The sequence below is a fragment of the Saimiri boliviensis genome, chromosome 8, assembly GCF_048565385.1.
Source record: "Saimiri boliviensis isolate mSaiBol1 chromosome 8, mSaiBol1.pri, whole genome shotgun sequence".
NCBI classification, from domain to species: Eukaryota; Metazoa; Chordata; class Mammalia; order Primates; family Cebidae; genus Saimiri; species Saimiri boliviensis.
In genome coordinates this window covers 11877328-11894370 of record NC_133456.1, presented here as the reverse complement: position 1 = coordinate 11894370, position 17043 = coordinate 11877328, and the positions used below count along the sequence as shown (strand labels likewise).

Here is a 17043-nt window from a genome sequence, read left to right as displayed (position 1 = left end):
CTCTCTGGGTCCGACCATCCTTGGCGCTCTGCCTACAGGCGGGCGCAGCACGGCGCCTCGTGGGAGGGACCGCTATTCTACCATAGAACAAATGGGGAGGGTGAGGCCCCCACAATGAGGCGACCTGCCCTGCGTCACGCAGCAAACGCAGGGTCTGCTCAACTGTCTGGGGGATTGAGGGTTCCCGGCCCAACCCCGTCCGACTTCCAACTACGACCCCGCCCTTCCCCCCAAGAGCCGCAGCGGAGTCGGGAGGGATGCAGGGCTTTAGCCCCGCCCCGTTTGGCCGCGGGGCCGGGGCGGGGCGCTGATGCCAGATGTCGGGGCGGCGGCGGCTGGAGCTACGGAGAGCGAGGAGCCGCACGGCCAGGCGGAGGCTGAGGGCGCCGCTGGCTGGCCCGCCCAGCCCTCTCAGCGCCGCTCCGCCGGGGTTCCGAGAGGAGCTGGCAGGCTCGGTGGGGACCTCGGCACGGACATGCACAGCGCTCGGCTTGACAGCTTCCTCAGCCAGCTCCGCTGGGAACTGGTGAGGCTTGGGAGCGGGTGCGGTTCGTGAGGACGCGTGCGGAGTGCTAGACTGCCGCCCGGCCCGAACACCAGACGGGTGCGGGGTGGCTGGTGTGCCAGTCTGAGGCAGGGTGGGGGCGGCGCGGCGCCTATGGCCCAGATGGCCCGTGTCGGGTTTCGGACAGTTGGGAACTGCGCTGGGCATCAGGTAACAGCACCCAGCTGGCCGTGCTGCTGGAACTGCGCGGGAGGAGAGTGTAGAAAGGGTACTTCTTTAGGGACGGGGCATGGGACGGCAAGGGACTCACGAGGTGCTGGTGCTGCTGTGAACGCCCCCTGCTTCAGGCTGATTTGTGCCTCCCTCCTCTGCCCCTCAGCTAGCAAGCGATCTTTCTCTGAAAGATGCTTTGGGGAACTGAATCCCCCGATAGGCATGGGATGCCCCTCCAGTCCTGGGCAAGACCTACTTACCCGTTCAGGCCCACAACCCTGCCTGCCCGCCCGCGCGCGGGCCCTGGTGGCGGGTGCCGACTTGCCCGGCCCTACGTGCTGCAGCCTGCCGGACTGCCACCAGGTTGGTGGATGAGAACCACACCAGCTTCAAGTGCCAGCACCCCCATACCTGCCCTGTGCTCACTAGCACCCTGCTGCCCAGGCCAGCAGGCCTATCCAAGCTTCCTGGACCCTCTCTTCTCTGGGCTGGCCTGGCAGGCAGGCAGGAAGAGGTGACAAGTGATACCTCTCTGACTTCTACCCTCTCTTCCCCTCAGCTGTGTGGCCGGGACACAGGCTCACCCCCAATGCCTGGCTCCCTGCAGCCAACCCCCCAAACTGGCCCAGATGTGCAGCCCAGCCACCAGCTTAGGGCCTCAGGTGCCTTGGAAGAGGACTCAGTCTGCTGTGTGGAGGAGGAAGAGGAGGAAGCAGTGGTGACAGAAGACAGGGGTGCAGCCTTGGGAGGCCCCAGGGAGCATGCCCTGGACTGGGACTCTGGCTTCTCTGAGGTGTCGGGCAGCACATGGCGAGAGGAAGAACTGCCTGTACCCCAGCGCTTAGCACCCTCAGCACAGCCCCTTCGTAGGCAGCGCCTCTCAGTCAGTGGCCTCCCCATGGCTGGCAGAGCCCCAGTAGCCAGTGCACCACCTAGCCGCCGTCCACGGCCCAAGTCCACCCCAGACGCCTGCCTGGAGCACTGGCAGGGACTTGAAGCAGAGGACTGGACAGCAGCCCTACTGAACAGGGGTCGCAGTCGCCAGCCCCTGGTACTGGGGGACAATTGCTTTGCTGACTTGGTGCACAACTGGATGGAGCTGCCTGAGACAGGGAGTGAAGGGGGTGATGGAGGTGGGCCCCGTGCTCGTGCTCGACCCCCTCAGTTCCTGCTTGGCCTTTCTGAGCAGCTTCGTCGCCGGCTGGCCAGGGCTCGGCAGACAGCTATGGCAGGAAAGCGGCTGTCATGCCCACCTCGCCCAGAAACTGAACTGCCTACAGACGTCTCACGTTTTGCAGCCCTCATGAGCTGCCGAAGCCGACAGCCCATCATCTGCAATGATGTCAGCTACCTCTGACCCTGCCCTCCAGCCGGGGACAATAAAAGCCTTTTTTCTAGACTGTCCTGATTCCATACCCCTGAGGCGCTAAGAGGCAGCCCCAGCCCTGTGAGGCACAGCCCAGGCATACGAATCTTCTGAAGAGCTTTTTGTTTCCGTGTGAGGGTCCCTGTCTTGCCCGTGTCACACCCATGTGCATTACTGCATTGTGTACTATCATCCATCCTCTCCACTACGCCTTCCTTCAACAGCATTTATTGAGTGCCTGCTGTGGGCTTACAATGGAGGGCTTGGGATGCAGGGCTCCATCGAGCTAGGTGACGTGGTGGCTGCCTTGTCACAGCTCATAGTGCAGAGGTGGGAAGGCAGTGTCCTCCTCCTCATCCTCACAACTCAGCTGCAGCACCAACACTCGAAGCCCAGGAGCAGGTACCTGGCCTGTCACCCGCTGAACCAGTTCTGTCACCCTGGTGGGGGTGGGGTTTAGGGAAGATTGGAGAGGTGAGCAATGGAAAGCAGAGGGCAGCCTGGCATGGACTAGGGAGGGTGCTGGCGGGCCGTCAGGAGCCCAAGCCAGGAGCAGGAGCTGCTCAAGACAGGAAACATCTGAAACTATTTTAGGAGCAGCTGGTGAGGCAACCAGGAGGCAGGAAGCTGTGGGTCCCTTGGGAGTGGGCTGTGAAGGGGGCTGTACAGCATGTGGGGAGCCTGTGGGGCTGGCCAAATAGGCAGCTCCTGAAAGCTCCTCCTCAGGCTCTCAGCCCTCACCCCACCCCCAGCCCATTTGCTGGCTCCATTTGGTAAAAGAATGCTTGGGGAAGTGTGAGGGGCCCAGAATGGGGCTGGGAAGACGAAAGGCTGTGTGGCCCCTAGCCCCAGCCTCCAGGGACTGGTGGGGCCTGTCTAAAGCCCCGAGTGGGCTCACCTGAGGGGCAGGCACTGGGCCTGCTTTTCAGGCGACCATCTGGCTGAATAGAGCAGGGCTGGGTGGTGCAGCAGCATCCTCACCCTCAAACCGTGCTGCTCCTAGAGGGAGAAAGGTCAGAAACCAACTGGGCCAGGCTGGGCTGAGCCTAGGGGGTGGAGTGGGGACAGGGCACACCTGAAGATGAGCCAGCAGCGACTCCAGGGTCCTCTCAGGCTGCCCAGCCGGTACCTTCAGACGGTCCCAACAGGTCCACTTCAGGTGATGGAACTGGGGTGAGGTAGGGCAGTAGTGAGAGACTTCTTACCTCCCCCCCACCCCCATCCCTGTTACCAGCAGCCTTTCCTAGGGGAAGAGTTAGACTAGCAGGAAGCCAGGAGCCAGAGGGTTGGGGGAGAGGTGGGATCTGGGCCCAGAGTCTCAGCCCCCTCCCTGCCCAGGCTGGGGCCAGCACAGGAAATGGGGCTATGGGGCCCGCACAGGGAAACAGACAATCCATCACAGGGGCCGGTCATGAGGGTGGAGGATGAGGGGGTGGTGCTTCCTGAGGAAACCCAGAGCAGGGCCTCTGCAGCCTCTGATAAAGCTGCTTGTTCCTCAAAGACAAGGCTGGGAGCTGGGGGGCACATCCTGTCCCCCCATCTTGTACTGCCAGGGCCTTGGGCTACTCATCGGGACACAGGGGCAAAGGGCATAGTGATCACCAGGACTCCACTGTCCCAGAGACCCCAGCAGGGATACAGGGCATAAAGCCTTCTTCTTCCTGTCCCCTTTCCTTCCAGGAGTCTTGGGGTTCTGGTACCTAGAGCTGAGGACAGAAGGGTGGCTGGCAGGTATCTAAAGACCAGGATCAGGGGGCCCTACCAGCCCCCGAGAAAACACACTGAGGTCAAGCTGAGACTAGGCTAGAGGTGAGACGGGGGCTTCTCATTCACCCGCTCCAATCCGTGGACAAAGACAGCTTGTATACTGGTTAGAGGCAGGGCGCCTCACAAAGGGGCTCTGTGCGCTATGTCCAGAGGGACCCCAGGCTGCTCTGCAGAAGCCCAGTGCTGGCCCATGACCTCTGCTCTCTCCCTTGTGAGGGCATTCCTTCTACCCTTGTCCTGTGCCCCAAGGAAATGCCAACTGCAGAGCCTAGGAACATGGCTGGAGACATTTACAGCCCTGCAGTCACAGAAACACATGCCCACAAGCCCAGGAACACACACATGCATACCCACATGCATATCCACACATGCCACATTGAGGACACAGGAAGATGGGAGCCCTGCACTCCCATCTGGCATACAGATGTGCAAGCTTGCTTCTTCCATGCCCACACACCAGGGATGCCCAGACCCCAGTTGCACTCACACCTGTGACACAAATACACTCAGGGTTGCAGACGCCACACCTCTAGTGCCAAGCCTGTTACCCTTTAATTCAGCTTGCAGGAGGTAGGCCAGGGCCCCCGTGGCATGCAGGGGAAAGCTAGACCCTTTCTGAGGCTGAGGCCCTGGTCCCCTCCCTACCACCTACCCCTCAGGGGTACTCCAGAGAAGGAGGGGACTGTGGGGGATGTCTGGCTCCACTAATGAGTTAAAGCTGCGGCTCCCCCAGATCCTGGGCTTTGGAGGATTGCGGGTGGGGATGGCTGATGGTTGCTTCCTGTGTCTGACAGGTCTCAGCCTGGCTTCATAGCAGGAAGAGGGCTGGAGGGAGTCTTGAGGACTCCTGCACAGTCTGAGTCTCAATGAGAGCCAGCAGCTAGATTGGGGCCTGTGTGGGCAGGTGCAGGGGAAACCCAGTCCTAGTGGGGCTAAGGGTGGGGTATCATGGGCTTACCGTCTGGATGGCTGGGGCAAAAGGCATATAGCGGATGAGGTAGTTTTCAGCCAGATGTAGGTAGCTATGGCGAAAGGCACTACGAGGTCGTGGCCCACCCACCACCTTATACAGTTCCAGGATCACTAGGCCTGCCACAGCTGCTGTAGTGGTGGCAATGGCTGGGATAATCTGGCCCACGATTAGCTTGCTCTGCCAAGGACAAGAGATTTGGTCTGGGCCCAAGGCATAGGGCCAGGGTTTGGCCCCCACCTCCAGGCCTGAGCCTCAAAGGGTAGGGTTACCTGGGCACGGTTGACTGGTGGAATCCCATAGTTCTGACATCGCAGGCTAGCTGCCGCTGCCACGAAGTCCACATGGAAGTTGCTGTCATCATCCTGTAAGGCCCAAGTCAAAGTAGTGTTAATATTGCAGCTGTGCCCCTCACCATGGCCAACTGTGTGCCACTGCACAGGTCTCCACACAATTCTGGGGGGTGCCCTCCATCCCCCCTTGATCAGACAGGCTGAGGTTCAGGGAAGGTGAGCTGCTTCCAGGGCATTGCTGGGAGAACTCAGGCCAAGGGGCTCCAAAACTACCTTCTTGGCTCCTGACCTTTCTCCACAAACTCCCCAGCCCAACTCCTCACTGCCACTTGGGCTCCTACCTTCTCAAACATCAGAGGCTTCAAGGGAGGGCCCACGCTCCAGACTTCCAAGGCTTTGTTCAGTTCCTTCAACTGCTCAGGGCCTGTCAGGGGAGGGGATGTTGGGACAGTTCTTAGCCCCTGTGTCCTGCACTCTTCTTGGAACCCTGTGCCTATTCTTGGTCTCTGCCAAGGCTGTCACTTATTATTCCCTCATCAAATCAAGAAGCCCCCTTAATTAATGCTATAGTCTTCTCTCTAAAAGTCCCAGTCTTGGCCAGGCGCGGTGGCTCAAGTCTGTAATCCCAGCACTTTGGGAGGCCGAGGCAGGTAGATCACGAGGTCAAGAGATCGAGACCATCCTGGTCAACATGATGAAACCCCGTCTCTACTAAAAATACAAAAAATTAGCTGGGCGTGGTGGCATGTGCCTGTAATCCCAGCTACTCAGGAGGCTGAGGCAGGAAAATTGCCTGAACCCAGGAGGCGGAGGTTGCAGTGAGCTGAGATCGCGCCATTGCACTCCAGCCTGGGTAACAAGAGCGAAACTCCGTCTCAAAAAAAAAAAAAAAAAAGTCCCAGTCTTCACCTGTGTGTGCACGCACCTCTGTGAGTCTGTCCTCACCTGCGGGCCATAGCTAGGCACTCCCCAGGAGCCAGTGGATTTTATTTATTTATTTATTTAGCCAAGAATCTGCCACAAGAACTGGGATGTGGGGTAGGCAGCAGGAAGAAGACCTACTGAAAGGCCAGAGGATAAGCCTAAACCTACGGAGGAGTGAGATGGGAGGCCTGAGAGACAGTGAATTGGCTGTAGGTCCTCTAGGCCCTATCTTCCTTCTGCAGCACAGGCTGAGGACTGGACAGGTTCAAGCCCTTGAATGACAGCATGAGGGACCAGGGCCAGGAGCCTTACCAAACTCAGCAGAAGCCGAAGCCAGCTCTGGGTTACTAGGAAAGATGGGGACCATTTGTTGGGGGTCAGGCTGTGGCAGCAACTTCAGCAGCTCCCTGAGTGCAGTCCAGTCCCGTGAGTCAGGCAGCCCATGCATCTGGGCATACAGGTTAGCAGCTGCCAGTATGTAGAGGAGGTGAGTGTCCTGCAGCCAGACCAAGAGCAGGAGCACAGGCATGGGTGCGAGTAAGCGTGTATGAGTGCATGGGGTGGGGGTCACTGTCCATTTGTGGATCTATTTGAGTGCCTGCCTTTGCCTCACATGTAGACACCCACATGTATACAAGCATGGCTCTCTCTGGCCAGCTATGCATCTCTGCAGAATGCAGAAGCGCCTACCTCTGCTCTGAGGGGCCACATCTCTATCTTGGAACTCCCTAGGGAATCCCACTCACTTGGTTAGTGTCAAACTCCAAGGGCTGGGGACATCGTTTTGGATCCGACCAGAAGGGAGTTCCATCTTCAAGCACCTAGGTAAGTAGAGTCTGCTGGGTTCAGTCTGGTCTCCCTGAGCCCCAAGCCTCCTGACCCCTAGCCACACACTTTATTAGGTGGGAGGTGCCTCAGCAGCTGTTTGATGCCATAATGGAAGCAGAGTTCCCAGTGGCCAAGAGCCCATGCCACACAGTCTTGCCAGTTCTGTGGACGCTCTCTCAGGACGCCAAACACTGACTTCAGTAAGGTCAGTGTCTGTGCCCCATCCATGTCTGTCAGGGAACTGTGTGCCCTGCAGAGAGACGAGGAAGTGTGAGACTGAGTCCTGCAGACTTGTGCTTGGAGACCTGGACTCCCATCTGCCCCTGTCGGTAGCCTTACTGTTGGTGGTGGTTGATGGTCTCTGCAGACAGTCGGAAGAGTCCCTCAAACTCATTCCGAGCCCACTGTAAAGACGGGAGAAGAATGAGGTGTCAGGTGGAGAACAGGTCTGCAGCTGAGGGCTGAGCTGGGTGGGGTGGGGGTCTTCAGGGTGCTCCCTACCTGCAGGGTATGTTCAGCTGTGCTGGGGAAGTACCGCAAGGTACAGACAGGGTAGGAGGTATCCTCAGAAGTTGCAGCTGAGGCAGGGGCTCTGTAGGCCTCAGTCACATGTGGCACGAACACTTTAGCACTGCCCCTGGTGCCCGATGTGCCTGCCTCCAGCAGTGGCTTCAGATAGTGGGTGCAGCGAGCAGCCACATAGCGCCCTGGCAAGGGAGCAGCGGGTCAGAAGTGGGGCTGGCACAGCCGTAGGCAAGGGACTGAACTTCGAGGTCAAGCACTCACGGGCCTGGAAACTGTCCAGGGCAGCAGCCACGCCATCCACACAGGAGAAAAAGTTATCCCCATAGATGTGCTCTGTGGTAGGATCCAGTGGATAGGTGAGTGGGATCACCTGTAAGTCTGGGTTCAGGCCCTGGGCAGCTGCTGCAGCCACCTCTGCCTTGGGTCTCTGGGAAGAGAGCAGGAAGATGTTGGGTGGGAAGCCGTATGGGAGGACAGTCTGGGACGCAGGAGCGTGGGGAGGGGTCAGCACTCACACCAATGTCCTGGGACCTGAAGAGGAACTGACGGCTGAGGTTGGAGAGCTCTATGTGGTCCATGTCGGCAACAGTCAAGCCCCCGCTGTTCCCGGCCCCCAGTCCCACTAGGGCAAAGCCTTTGAGCAGCTCACAACCAATGGCACCAGCGCCCACCTGTTGGCAGGAACAGCTTTAGCCAGAGGGGCTGGGCTGGCCCTCCCAAAGGCACTCCCAGCCTCACCTCACAGCTCACCAGGAGGTAGTGCTGGCGGCTCAATTTCTCTTGAAAACCAGCCCCAAACACCGCAATTTGACCATCATAGCGGCTGCCTCTCTAGGGGACAGAGACAGGAGTCAGTGGTGGCTACTGGCCTGCATCTCCTTACACTGAGTTTTCTGAATCAAGACCTGGAGGCCATTCCTCATGCCTCTCCCCTAGTCCTGATTTTGGACAAGGCTTGCACCCTTATCCCAGGCTCTCACCGGGGAACAGTCCTCAGGACTGGGAAGCAGCTCCCCATCTTCCGGAAGACATTCGAGGGCGTCAAAGTAAAGCCATTGGTCCAGAGGCATGAATGTCCTGGAGATTGCCTGGGGGAGCACTTTAGGCTGGGCATTCCTGCCGCCTCCTGACCCCCTCAGATCCTGGCTGGAGGCTGCACCCAGGTTGGTGAAGCCTGCAGGGCTGCTGTCTGGCGCTGGGTACCCTCTGATACACACACTGATCTCCACACCTTCCTAGTACCTCCCACACCCATGCCTGTGCCCACCTTCAGCACTTCCTGGGCAGCTACCGCACCCAGCATGGCCACCATAGGGCTCAAGACACCAGCACTGCTTAGGGCAACTGTGCGCACTAGGGCCTCATCCAGTGGCTGTTCTAGTCGCTCTTCCTCTGTCCACTTCAGTGGTTCTAGGTCCTGGGCCAGGCCCACCACAGTCTCTGCGTCAACCTGTTGATAGGACTCTGTGGGCAAAGAAGCCCCACCCGGAGCTCCACCCCTAACTCAAATCCTTCCAGCCACCCTCCATCCACCCTGTTCCATAGAAGAGGAAGCAGAAGCCTGGGTGGGAAGGCCTGGCCCTGCTGCCAGCACCACTAGAGGATGCCCAGCAACAGACAGCATTCCAAGAGGCTTCACTAATCTGAGTGCAGCTTCCAGCACAGATCTGAGGGGGTCAGGGTGTAGCAGGGCTCCCCAGGATGTGTGCCTGGCACTTCCATGGAACCAGTCTCCAGAGGCTGCAGTGTTAGCAGATCGGACTTGGATCCGTGAATTGTCGTTGTTGCCTCTGGTAAGTGGGATCCCAATAAATGACAGAGGCTGGGGGTTGGGGCAACAGGGCTACTCACAGGATCCCAGGGCTGGGGTGTTCGGCCATGGAGGTGCTCGAACTTGTGCAGTGCACGGATGGCCTGATGCAAGCAGTAGGCGCGGTGAACTTCCTGGGGATTCTGGGCTACCACATGGGGCTGGAGCAGGGCTGTGTGCAGGGACTTCTGCAAGGGCACCTGGCTCAGGGACTAGTCCAGAACGCTGTGGGCCCCTCAAGGCGACCAAGCTCCCCTACCTCAGATGCACTGGCACTCACATGTCTCACAGTCTTGGGTCTCTTGACTTCTGTGATAGCCCCACCACGCAAGTACCGAGAGAAAGTTGCTGTGTCTCCAATTTCCAGGGACCCATCCTCTGAGGGAGATCAAGTCTAGTCAGTATGACCCTTGAGCCTGAGTAGTTCCCACACCCCATCCTATTTTGCGTCTGTGTCCCAGCCCTTGCTGCACCATGAAGGTGGAGGGAGAGCCCATTCCAAGGGCCAGGCTGTGCTCACTCCAAGTGGAGGCTTAGACGCTGTACCTGGAGTTGGAATGGGATTGGCTTACCCCGCACGTGGATAGACCGGGGAGCACAGTCGTTGAGCTCAACCATTCCCTCAATTCCCGAGAAAGTCACCAAGTCTCCATCACAGAAGCAGTGGGTATTGGCCCCTTTCCTCAGAGTGAGAACACCAGGGGAGCCCTGGGTAGGAGGAAGCTTGGCTCAGGGGTGCCTCGACCTGCCTTCCACAGGCCCTGGCAGCCTCTCCTTGGTCAGCAGGTGAATGCCCACAGTTCAGCACCCACCTGGGAGATGTGCTGGATGGCAGCTGTCAGGGGTTCTGCCTCTGTGGGGTCCTGCACAGTGAAGTTCTCACCAAAGTCACAGAACAACTGCCTGAGGTGGGATGGTAGGGGTCACTGAGTCAGCTCACAGGCTGTGCTTAAGGATAGGGGATAGTAGGGCAGGGCCAGAGGGCCAGAATTGGGAAACAAATGCTAGGAGAGGCTTAGGAACTAGAAGTTTGAGAGGGTTACTGGAGCAGGTCTGGAGGCTAGGGTGGAGGAACCAGAGGGCAGGACTGGGGACGAGAATCAGAAAGCATGCTGGGCTAGACCTGAGGCTGACTAGAGGGGTACTGGAGCAAACCTGGAGCTGAGGACAGCATGGGGCCAGTTACTGGCCGTAATGTGGTAGGCTAGGCAGGCAGTCTTACTTACCCTACAAGGCCCCGGGTGTCAGCTGCCAGGAAGCAAACTCCATGCTTATGGCACAAGGTACCCACCTTCAGCTGTTCCTCCAGCTTCGCAGCAGTCAGCACCACCACCTAGGTAGACACTGATCAGCAGGACCGAAACCACTGACCTGCCCTTCCTGCTCTTGAGGGCTGCAGGCCTGGGCTGACCTGGAAGTCCAACAGCAGGTCCTCAGTGATGTCACCCGTGTGCATGACGACCTTGACATCTCTGTTGAGCTGAGCCAAGAGCTCTTGAGAGGCCTCGGCTCTGCTCCTTCCCAAGTCCTGTTCTGAGAGGAGAAACTAGGGAGAGAGCCAGTGCGCCTGAGTAAAGACACTCCTCTCGGGCCGTGCCCGACCTTGGTCTGGCAACCCATAGGCCCCCCAGAACACTTACCTGGGCAGCCAGGTCAGACCAGCAGGTGTGGTGGGGATCATGCAGAGTGAGGCTACCCACCCCCATCAGGACCAAGTTCTTGGCCACCTCGGCCCCCAGGCCCTGCAGGCCTGACAGCAGGACCCTGGCTCCCCGAATCTTCTGCATGGCAGGTGAGCCCAGCACATACCTGTGGATGGGAAGCAGGAGGCAAGCAGTTGTATATCAGAGGTCTGAAGACCAGCCCACTCTCCACCCCACCTCAAGTCTCACAGCTGTCTTGAATACAGTTCTTCATTCAGCAGCTTTGAAGCATCCAGGGCATCCATCTTCAAACCTGGGGCTGAACAGTAGGCTACAGAACTCAGAGACAGGGTCTTTGTGTAGGAGGCAGTGACTGCAGGGACCAGCACCCTGCTGTAGCCAGTGCGAACAGGCACCAAAGCCAAGGGAGTGAGAGTGGCTGCTGGTTACAGCTCTCTTCCTGGCTCCTCTGGAGAAAACAAAAGTGAAAGTTAAACTATGCTCTGAGCTGGCTCCTGATCCTGCCTGCAGACGCCAGCTGCAGACAGGCCCTTCAGGGTCTAAAACCTGGGACGAGTTCCAGAAATCCAAGAGGTGATCAGTCTCTGAGTGTCAGTCAGAGGGTGGGAAGCATGGGGCAGCCACATTCACAAATGTCCTTACTTTTCTTTTAGACTTTTATTTTGAAATAATTATAGACTCACAAGGAGTGGCAAAAAAAAAAAAAAAAAAAAAATAGTGCAGAGAGATCCTGCGTACCGTTCATGGGTGTCTCCTTTTGCCTTCTTAGGAATCTCGGGCCAGTTCTCTGGGGGATGAACCACTGTTTCTCACAAAACTCCATAATAGCCAAACCAAGTGCTGGCTTAAGTTGTTGTTGTTGTTGTTGTTGTTGTTAATTTAGGTGAAATTCATGTAACAAAATTAACCATTTTAAAGTGTACAATGCAGTGGCATTGTACATCCACAATGTTGTGTAACCATCACATCGCTCTAGTCTCAAAATTTTTCATCACCCATGACGAACACACCAAACACATTCAATAATTACCACACATGGGGCTGGGCTCAGTGGCCCATGCCTGTAATCTCAGAACTTTGGGAGACCGAAGTGGGCTGATCAACTGAGGTCAGGAGTTAGAGACCAGCCTGACCAACATGGAGAAACCCCACCTCTACTAAAAATACAAAAAATTAGCCGGGTGTGGTGGTGCATGTCTGTAATCTCAGCTACTTGGGAGGCTGAGGCAGGAAAATTGCTTGAACCCAAGGGGCAGAGGTTAGGGTGAGCCAGGATCACGCCATTGCACCCTAGCCTGGGCAACTAGTGTGAAACTCTGTCTCAAAAAAAATTGTTTTTAATTTAAAAAAAGGAATTGCAAAATGTGACCTCGTATGTCTATTTTCTTTCACTTAAAATGTTTTCAAGAGTTTTGTATCCGGTATCAATATTTCATTCCTTTTAATGGCTGAATAACAGTCCATTGTATATATATAGCACAATTTATCCATTCATCTGTTGATGGACATCTGGGTTATTTCTAACTTTTGGATTTGTGGATTTGTCCTTTTTTTTTTTTTCTTTTTGAGACAGAGTCTCATTCTCTTGCCCAGGATGAAGCGCAGTGGCACAATCACAGCTCACTGCAGCCTTGACCTCCTGGGCTCAAGTGATCCTTCCGCCTCAACCTCCCAAGTAGCTGGGACTGGAGGTGTATATCACCACATTCAGCTAAAGTGGTTTTTGTTTGTTTGTTTGTTTTTGAGGCAGGATCTCACTCTGGTTGCCCAGGCTGGAGTGCAGTGGTGTGATCATGGCTCACTGCAACCTCAGCGTCTTGGGCTCAAGCAATCCTCCCACTACAGTCTCTTGAGTAGCTGGGACCACAGGCATGCGCCACCACATCCGGCTAATTTTTCTTTTTCTATTTTTAGTAGAGATGGGGTTTTGCCATGTTGCCTAGGCTGGTCTCAAATCCCTGGACTCAAGCAATCTGCCCACTGCAGCTTTCGAAAGTGCTGGGATTATAGACATGAGCCCCTGATCTGGCTATCTGGCTTTGGCTAATTTCTTTTCTTTTCTTTTTTTTTTTTTTACAGCAAGTCTTTTCATTTTTATTACTCAAAGTTTCATTTTTTATTTAGCTTTCTGACTCTGTGCTTGCGCCTTCAACACTTTCACAACGATTTTCTGCTCCTCGATAAGGAAAGCACGCTTAATCCTGTCACGGACACATTTAGCACACATGGAACCACCATAGGCCCTGCTAACATGTTTCTTTGTTTTGGACAATCTCATAAGAACTTTAGGTCGTACAGCACGAACCCCTCGAAGCCTGCCTGGGCACACACCACATGCTGATTTTGGTGCTTTCCCAACCTTCTTGGTATGAAGGTAAACAATTCTATTACCAGGGGTCCGGGACAGCCTAGTTTTGTTAGAGGCGGTATTGTAGGAAAGCCTACGTCGGTATGTCAAACGCTGGACCATTCTGAGTGCCTGCACACAACATCCCCGGAAGAGGAAGAAGCCTTTTTTTTTTTTTGAGATGGAGTTTTCGCTCTTGTTACCCAGGCTGGAGGGCAATGGCGCGATCTCGGCTCACCGCAACCTCCGCCTCCTGGGTTCAGGCAAGTCTCCTGCCTCAGCCTCCTGAGTAGCTAGGATTACAGGCACGTGCCACCATGCCCAGCTAATTTTTTATATTTTTAGTAGAGATGGGGTTTCACCATGTTGACCAGGATGGTCTCGATCTCTTGACCTCGTGATCCACCCGCCTCGGCCTCCCAAAGTGCTGGGATTACAGGCTTGAGCCACCGGGCCCGGCCTTGAGCCACCTCGCCCGGCAAATTTCTTAATTAATTAATTATTTTTGTATAGATGAGGGGGTGGTATTGCCATCTTGCCCAGGCTGGTCTTGAACTCCTGGGATCAAGCAATTCTCCCACCTCAGCCTCCCAAAGTGCTAGGATTACAGGCATGAGCCACTGTGCCCGGGTTTGTGTTTTTGAGGAAACACCAAACTATTTTTCCCATTTTATATTTCTACCAGCAATGTACAAAAATTTATATATATCCACACTGTTGTCAATACTGGTTATTTTTCTTTCCTTTTTATAAAAAAAATTATACCAATCCTAGTGAATGTGAAGAGGTACATCTTTATGGTCTTTTGTTTGTTTTCCTTCAATAACATTTATTGGGTGTGAAAGAAGGGCTGGATTTTGAAGCAAAGTTCTATCTTTAATAGACACCAAAGAGTATTTCAGGAAATTCAACGTCCATTCCTGTTTTTTTTTTTTTTGTTTTTTTGTTTTTTTGTTTTTGAGACAGAGTTTTATTCTTTGTTACCCAGGCTGGAGTGCAATGGCGCGATCTCGGCTCACCGCAACCTCCGCCTCCTGGGTTCAAGCAATTCTCCTGCCTCAGCCTCCCGAGTAGCTGGGACTACAGGCACGCCCCACCATGCCCGGCTAATTTTTGTATTTTTAATAAAGACAGGGTTTCACCATGTTGATCAGGATGGTCTCGATCCCTTGATCTCGTGATCCACCCGCCTCGGCCTCCTAAAGTGCTGGGATTATAGGCATGAGCCACCGCGCCATGCCTACCATTCCTGCTTTTTAAAACTCTCATTAAAATAGAAATAGATAAAATTTTTAATTGTGGTAAAATATATATGATAGAATTTACCATTTTAAACATTTAAGTGATTCAGTGACATTTAAGTACATTCACAATGTTATGTTGTATAACTATTACCACCATCTATTTTCAGACCTTTTTTTTTTTTTTTTTTATTAGATGGGGTCTGGCTCTGACACCCAGGCTGGAATACAATGACACCATTTCGGCTCACTGCAACCTCTGTCTTCTGGGCTCAAGCCATCCTCCCACCTCAGCCTCTGGAGTAGCTGGGACTACAGGCACAGCGCCACCATGCCCAGCTAATTTTTGTATTTTTTGTAGAGACAGAGTTTCCCCACGTTGCCCAAGATGGTCTCCAACTCCTAAGCTCAAGTGATCTGCCCGCCTCAGTCTCCCAAAAAGTTGGGATTATGGGAGGCTGAGGCAGGAGAATTGCTTGAACTTGGGAGGGGGAGGTTGCAGTGAGCTGAGATCAAGCCACTGCACTCCAGCCTGGCACCTGAAAAAAAAAAAAAAGTTGAGATTACAGGCATGAACCACGATGTTCAGCCAAAAACTTTTTTAATTAGCTGGGCATGGTGGTGTGCTTCCCTAGTCCCAGCTACTGAGGAGGCTAAGGGGCTAAGATAGGAGGGTCTCTTGAGCCCAAGAGGTAAAAGCTGCAATGAGCCAGTGACCACGCCAGTGTACTCCAGCCTAGGTGACAGCCCTTGTCTCAAAAAAAAAAAACAACAAAGTGTGGCTGTCCACATCCCCCCATTGGTTTCTTCTCTTATCTTGTGGTCTCTGCACATGCTAGCTCTATGCTGTCTTCCACTGGTTGGAAGCAGCCTAAAGCCTTCACCAGAAGTAGATGCTGCCGTTATACTTCTTATACACCCTGCACATCTGTAAGCCAAATAAACTTTTCTTCTTTTTTTTTGAGACAGGGTCTCACTCTGTCTCCCAAGCTGGAGTAAAATGGTGCAAAAATGGCTCACTGCAGCCTCCTGGGCTCAAGAAATTCTCCCATCTCAACCTCCCAAGTAGTTGAGACCACAGGCACGCACCACCATGCCTAGTTAATTTTTAAAAATTTTGTAGAAATGGGGTCTTACCATGTTTCCCAGGCTGGTCTCAGACTCCTGAAAGCAAGTGATCCTCCCATCTCGGCCCCCCAAAGTGCTGGGATTACAGACACCAGCCACTGCACTCAGCTGGGATTTTTTTTTAATTGCTTAAAAATTTATTTTAAAAGGCCAAAGGAGACAATGATTGGGTGATACAAAGTGGTTTGTCAGGAATTCTCGTTGGTTTACCAAAATGACATTGATTAGTAATTGCCTATACATCATTGAACTACAGGGTAGGAGTTATGGCATCCAGATCATAGCATTTTTTTTTTTCAACATGGACTGTTATATTTTTCTAGAATATATAATGATAGGGGAAAGACATGTAATAAATGGATAAGGTAGATACACAATTGTATTATGCTACCAGTTTTGTTAAAATGTGTGCACTTGTGACCAGGCACGGTGGCTCACGCCTGTAATCCCAGCACTTTGGGAGGCTGAGGCGGGCAGATCACCTGAAGTCAGGAGTTCTAGACCAGCCTGACTAACATGGTGAAACCCCATCTCTACTAAAAATACAAAAATTAGCCAGGCATGAGGGCACATGCCTGTAATCCCACCTACTCAGGAGGCTGAGGAAGGAGAATCGCTTGAACCCAGGAGGCAGAGGTTTCTGCCAGCTGAGATCGTGCCATTGCATTCTAGCCTGGGCAATAGAGTGAGATTCTGTCTCAAAGAAAAAAAATGTGTGCACGTAGACAGACACATGGGATTGGAATAAAGACACCAAAATAATAGTGGTGATTTCCTGCAGATGTGATTATCGATGGCTTTTTCACTGTATTTTCTTAAAATTCTTTTTGTGTTGTATCCTTCTCAATTTTCTTCAAAGTTTCTCTTTGCCTTGTGAGCTCTTTTTCTCCTCCTCATCCCAATCACTTGGTATATTGTTTTCTTATTTAATATGCTTGGATAGGATTCTCTGGAGTAGTAACTCTTTCCCTCCTCAGATGACCTTACTTCCACTGCCTCCACAAAGACCTTCTTCCATGACCTGGTTTTCCAGTGCAGATCTGACAGCACTACTGATAACCAAACTGGAGTCAGGTATTTTGCACTTTGCAGTATCTCTCTTGTGTATCAGTTTGTGATGTTTCCCTCAACATTTGAAGTTTCTCAGGCCTGCAACTTCTCCTTCAATATATCTTTCCATTGTTCTTCTTCATGAATGCTTATGAGCAAAGATTACGTCACTGCACTCCAGCCTGGGTGACAGAGCAAGATCTGTAGTTTTCTGCTGAGGGGATCATCTCATGTGGCATTTATTGCCCTCTACTAAAGTGAGCTATTGGCTGACACTCTGCTCTGTACAGAAGTCTGCTTCTGTTTCCAGTTTCAGTTCCTTCTCCACATGGTCTAAATGCCAGTAGTTTAGTCAGTTCTCACCTTTTTTGAGGGGAGGGTGGCAATGGTGATATCAAAATTTACACTAGAG

The 17043-nt window shown here is 53.7% G+C and overlaps 3 protein-coding genes across 7 annotated transcripts; 1 reads left to right on the top strand and 2 right to left on the bottom strand.

The window, feature by feature from the left end:
• The first annotated feature begins 316 nt into the window (after positions 1-316).
• On the top strand, positions 317-2115 carry INKA1 (inka box actin regulator 1). Of its 2 annotated transcripts, none has more exons than XM_003936653.3 (2): positions 317-526; positions 1278-2115. In XM_003936653.3, the coding sequence occupies exons 1-2, from the start codon at positions 476-478 to the stop codon at positions 2073-2075; spliced, it is 849 nt and encodes a 282-aa protein (XP_003936702.1). In that variant the 5' UTR covers positions 317-475; the 3' UTR covers positions 2076-2115. The 2 variants fall into 2 exon arrangements, with proteins under 2 accessions (XP_003936702.1, XP_074259930.1); XM_074403829.1 differs by lacking the exon at positions 317-526 and adding an exon at positions 533-715.
• A 181-nt stretch (positions 2116-2296) lies between these two features.
• Positions 2297-12814, bottom strand: UBA7 (ubiquitin like modifier activating enzyme 7). Of its 4 annotated transcripts, XM_003936652.4 has the most exons (24): positions 11094-12814; positions 10842-11010; positions 10613-10747; positions 10428-10534; positions 10014-10104; positions 9774-9909; positions 9482-9579; positions 9243-9389; positions 8659-8841; positions 8372-8479; positions 8142-8222; positions 7907-8062; positions 7653-7818; positions 7368-7573; positions 7206-7270; positions 6933-7116; positions 6785-6859; positions 6351-6534; positions 5456-5538; positions 5094-5186; positions 4810-5001; positions 3160-3252; positions 2983-3083; positions 2297-2524 (listed from the first exon to the last, which is right to left on the bottom strand). In XM_003936652.4, the coding sequence occupies exons 1-24, from the start codon at positions 11147-11149 to the stop codon at positions 2395-2397; spliced, it is 3039 nt and encodes a 1012-aa protein (XP_003936701.2). In that variant the 5' UTR covers positions 11150-12814; the 3' UTR covers positions 2297-2394. The 4 variants fall into 4 exon arrangements, with proteins under 4 accessions (XP_003936701.2, XP_074259927.1, XP_010345449.1 ...); XM_074403826.1 differs by lacking the exon at positions 10842-11010 and having other exon boundaries at positions 11011-12814; XM_010347147.3 differs by lacking the exon at positions 9243-9389.
• A 98-nt stretch (positions 12815-12912) lies between these two features.
• On the bottom strand, positions 12913-13386 carry LOC120367168 (large ribosomal subunit protein eL34-like). The gene has a single exon (XM_039477432.2). The coding sequence runs from the start codon at positions 13333-13335 to the stop codon at positions 12982-12984; it is 354 nt and encodes a 117-aa protein (XP_039333366.2). The 5' UTR covers positions 13336-13386; the 3' UTR covers positions 12913-12981.
• Between the last annotated feature and the right edge of the window lie 3657 nt (positions 13387-17043).